Source organism: Lipotes vexillifer, unplaced genomic scaffold, assembly GCF_000442215.2.
Source record: "Lipotes vexillifer unplaced genomic scaffold, Lipotes_vexillifer_v1.1 scaffold1282, whole genome shotgun sequence".
Taxonomy (NCBI): domain Eukaryota; kingdom Metazoa; phylum Chordata; class Mammalia; order Artiodactyla; family Lipotidae; genus Lipotes; species Lipotes vexillifer.
In genome coordinates, this window is record NW_006769464.1 from 546,971 (window position 1) to 551,280 (window position 4,310).

A 4,310-nucleotide genomic window follows, 5' to 3' on the forward strand; every position below is an offset into this window, starting at 1 on the left:
AAACCTAAGTGCAATCGTTCTATAAAAATGAAACAATAAAGCTCTCCTCAGCTCGTATATTTTTAAATAAAAACTGTGTTGGTTTTTGGATTTAGTTCTAGATACTGTCATTGGACATCTGAAATTTATAATAGCAGTTAGATAGTGAATAGAATTTTGGAAAAGTAAGAAAAAAGCATTCTATGTGTTTGGCTAACTCATCCCCTTGTACTTCATATATGGGAAAAGAATCTAAAAAAGAGTGGATATATGTATATGTATAACTGATTCACTTTGCTGTATACCTGAAACTAGCACAACATTGTAAATCAACTATTCTCCAATAAAATTTTTTTTAATAAATTAAAAATTAAAAAAAAACACTAACCAACCCCCCCCCCCAAAAAAAAAAAAAAGGAATCATCATGTAAAGCCCTGTTCTAAACGTAGCTTCTGCTGGGCTTAATCACATCAATGGCCACATTACCTTCTTCATTCCCATTTAGTTGAAAAGATAAGCTGACTGTTCTTCCTGGGTTTTGTTCCTTTATCACAGAATTTTACTTCTCCCTACTGCTACTTCATCTGAATTCCATCCCCTTGAGATCTTAGAAATTCTTCCTTCAGGAACTCCAGTGAGACTTTACTGCTGAGGCAGTATATAGCCATGACTTCAAAAAATTTTGGCTTTTTAAATTAATTGAATCTATGTACATATCTATTCATTCATTCATTTGTTCTCCTATCTTTCTTTCATCACCCTCATTTAAAAGTTGTCTCCCTAAGCCACAGTTGACTGACCACTTTCCATCCTTGACTCTTTTTTTTCTTCAGTTTTCTCATTTATTGGGTTAGATTTTGATACTTTTCATTTCCATTCAATAAGCTCCTCTAAGCATCCATGCATTAGGCTTAAAGCACTCTGTAGTCATTTTGAAGCTGTCCTCTAACATGTTTCTGTTTCCTCCAAGTAAAGAACAGCAAAGACTACAGCAGTAACTTGCAGGCCAGACACCCGTACAGGACGAAAATTGATCCCTTGCCTTTGCCCTACTTTTCCAATCTTCTAGGAGATTTCAGTGGCCAAATGTAAACATCTGTATAAGATTTTGATCTCTTTTAGTACATTGTGGTGCTCTGTGTATAAGTGTTTGTTTTATTCTTTTAAGAAAAACAGCCTTATTGGGTTGTATAATAATACACATACCATTCTGTTCACCCAGTTTTAACTCGTTTTTGTCTGTGGTGTGACATAGGTGTCCAACTCTATTCTTTTGCGTGTGGCTATCCAGTGGTCCAAGAATTCTCTGTTGAAAAGACTATTCTTTATCCACTGTATGGTCTTGGCACCCTTGTGGAAAATAAGTTGACCATAGATGTATGGGTTTACTTCTAGACTCTCAGTTCTCCTCCACTGATTTATATGTCTGTCCTTGTTCCATATCACACTGTGTTGATTATCCCAGTGCTGCTCAGTTTGGACAGCAGTCATCTGGAATTACTGGAATTACTCCAAATTGCTTCGGAGGTCTGCCCCTCACTCCCATGCTAAACCCTGACACCTTTTTTCACTTTGCTATTCACAGTCTCACTGGTAACTGTGAGCCCTTAAGGCTTGAAACCTGGTGATTAATGGGCTGGGAAATTATGAATAGCTGTGCCCTTACTGACTTGTAATGGGTTTTGCTAAATGATTATCTATAAAGGCAGTATCAGTTTTTACATTTGGTCGGTTTTTGGAGTGGAGAAGTCATTTGATTCTAAAGCCCTTGGGAATAATGAAATGCTGTATGAGTTTGTCCTGATGATAAAAGTGCCTTTCTTAATATTAAAACCTAATCTGTCTATCTAGTAGTTTGTAGTGATTGTTATTGTGATTTAAAAGTTAAGTTTACTTTAAGGTAAGCTGAGACAGTAGTCTTTTTCCCACCACTCCACCCACTCAGGCACACTGAACAGAGAAAATGACACGTGGGAGATGCAATTCTTAAAGATTGTCAGGCTGTCCTATTAAGTTTCCTTAATTTAACATCATGGAATTTATTGAGGATGAAATGAATGAGTATATATTTACACCTAAGAAACATTTAACTTTGCTACCATCTAGAGGCAGTTACTTCATACATGCTGTCTTTATTAAACTTTCCCAGATGCTACTTCCAAAGTAGATGTGGAACAAAAGTAAAAGATAGGTGGCTCTTTGTATATAATTTTTCTGTACCTCCCAAAGAATTGTACTGTTCCTAGTGGGTGCTCAGCATGCATTGTGAGATTAAAACATATTTGTTTGCTACTAAATGAATCTGAATTTTACCAGAAGTTGCCAATAGGAGATGGATCTCAGGGAATTGGGTGTTTCATGGGAATATTTATTGCAGATATTCTTAAAGTATCTTCTTTATAGGTTAGATTCTTTGTACTTAGCATGATATTAGAATAGTATCTTTCTTTTATGGCATCCAGTTCCTAATAAGACAGTTTAATTGTGGGCTAATTATAGACATTAAAAAGTTAAACAATACTCCTTCCAACAACTTCATAAACTATTATTCAGATGTTTAGAAGGCTTAAATACTTCAAAAGTATTTTCTTATTTTGTCTCTGCAAATCTGTAAATCTACACATCCAAGCCTCAGTTAAAGGTAATTTTAATCCTATTTTAAGGTACAGTTCTTTTTAATTGGGCCACAGTATGTGCAAACTATATATCTTAAATTATCGGGTAATTTAACAAATATAGCATACTTTTAGTAAAGGATAAGCTATTGAATTTTAGTTTTGATAATAATTATTGATGTAAAATTGACAGTGTAAAATAGTTCTAAAATTTGCAAACAATACATTTTGACACATTATCAGGAACTGTTGAACAAGTGAAGGAAATTCTTTAAAATATAACAACTTAAAACCAATTTGAAAGTATATGCTTTCCAAAACGAACATAATTTTGTAAGAAGTTGACTTGTTATAGGAAGGAGAGCATTAGGTCATTGTAGAATCAGTATTTAACTGTTGGAAATCATAACACACATACATACCAGTTGATGCTTAGCTGAATCCTCCTTCTTCCCCAGACAGGAAATGACGGGATGTTATTCACATAGGAAAATGGTTTCAAATTGTGTTTCTTCCTTAATTTAAAATAATAGTTTACAGACATATTATGCTATTTGAATTAGAAAAACATTAGCCACTTCTCAAAAATATTTTCTAACTTTATTGTAGGAAGAAGTTGTGGATGAGATTGAATTGGTGGACATGTCTGTGGAATAAAATCCCAGTGAATTAAATGAAAAAATTTAAGTAAATTATTTTTCAGTTATAACATTTCATATAAACAACTGTGTCCTGTAACTCTATGGAGAGCTGCTCTTGCTTTACAAATAAGAACATCATAAATAAGCACATATGAATTTGGGATTAGAAGGCTAGGATCATAGAAATTGTGCTTTTCTAAAGGAGATTTTATTCTAGCTCTTACATGGAAGATCTGTATCTAGCACCAAGTTTCTGCTCAACTCTTCCCTCTGTTTTGAGTCCTTCCTGCTGCTTAAGTGTTGTCTGTTTAATACCCAAACCAGTACTGCCACCTTGTGATATTTTTCTTAATTTCATCTGGCCATCCTTATTCCTTTCCTTGGGTACTTTTATCTCTAATTTACTGGTTTAGTCTTCCTCACATCTGCACGTTTGACCTCCGTATTTTGGTTAGAATCTCTTCTATGTTCCTTTGGTCTTTATCCCCATTAATATTCTCTCCTGGATATTTCGTCAGTGCATTGGAAGATTAGAGTACTTGACTTGACACCTGTCCATGACAAGACTTAAATATTAAATCACATCTACCAAAAAGAAAGTAAAATTTAACTTCCATGTCTTCTGTTTCACATCCATAATTCTAGTGCCTACTTAGCTAAGGAGATTCAAAATTTGTTAGCTTGAGAGATTAGAATGAAATATAATTTCTCTAATTTATTATATTTGATCATCATTTTTAAAAAACACGTTTTCATGGCTTCTTTTGTATCTCTTTATTTTTGCAGCTTTTGTCATTCCTTCAGGGTTTATTTACTTTTTACCACGAGGGATATGAACTCGCCCAGGAATTTGCACCATATAAACAACAGCTGCAGTTCAACTTGCAGAATGTAAGACTAAACCTGTTCTCACTGCCTCTCCTTAGTGAATAGGATGATCCCAGGGCAACTGAGTTATGACCAGATTGAACCTTGGAATCTTTTAAAAACTTATCTAAGTACAAAAAAAGCTCACTCTTTTAGAAAAACCACTTAATAAATTTACTAATTTTTTTTTTTTTTTTTTTTTCCTTT

At 34.0% G+C, this 4,310-nt stretch overlaps 1 protein-coding gene across 1 annotated transcript in view; it reads left to right on the top strand.

The window, feature by feature from the left end:
• Window positions 1-4,310, top strand: part of ARHGAP42 (Rho GTPase activating protein 42) — a 293,889-nt gene that overhangs the window by 229,268 nt on the left and 60,311 nt on the right. Inside the window, exon 7 of the mRNA XM_007445610.1 lies at window positions 4,023-4,127. Coding sequence (XP_007445672.1) covers window positions 4,023-4,127 — 105 coding nt within the window. The remainder of the gene's footprint in view (window positions 1-4,022; window positions 4,128-4,310) is intronic.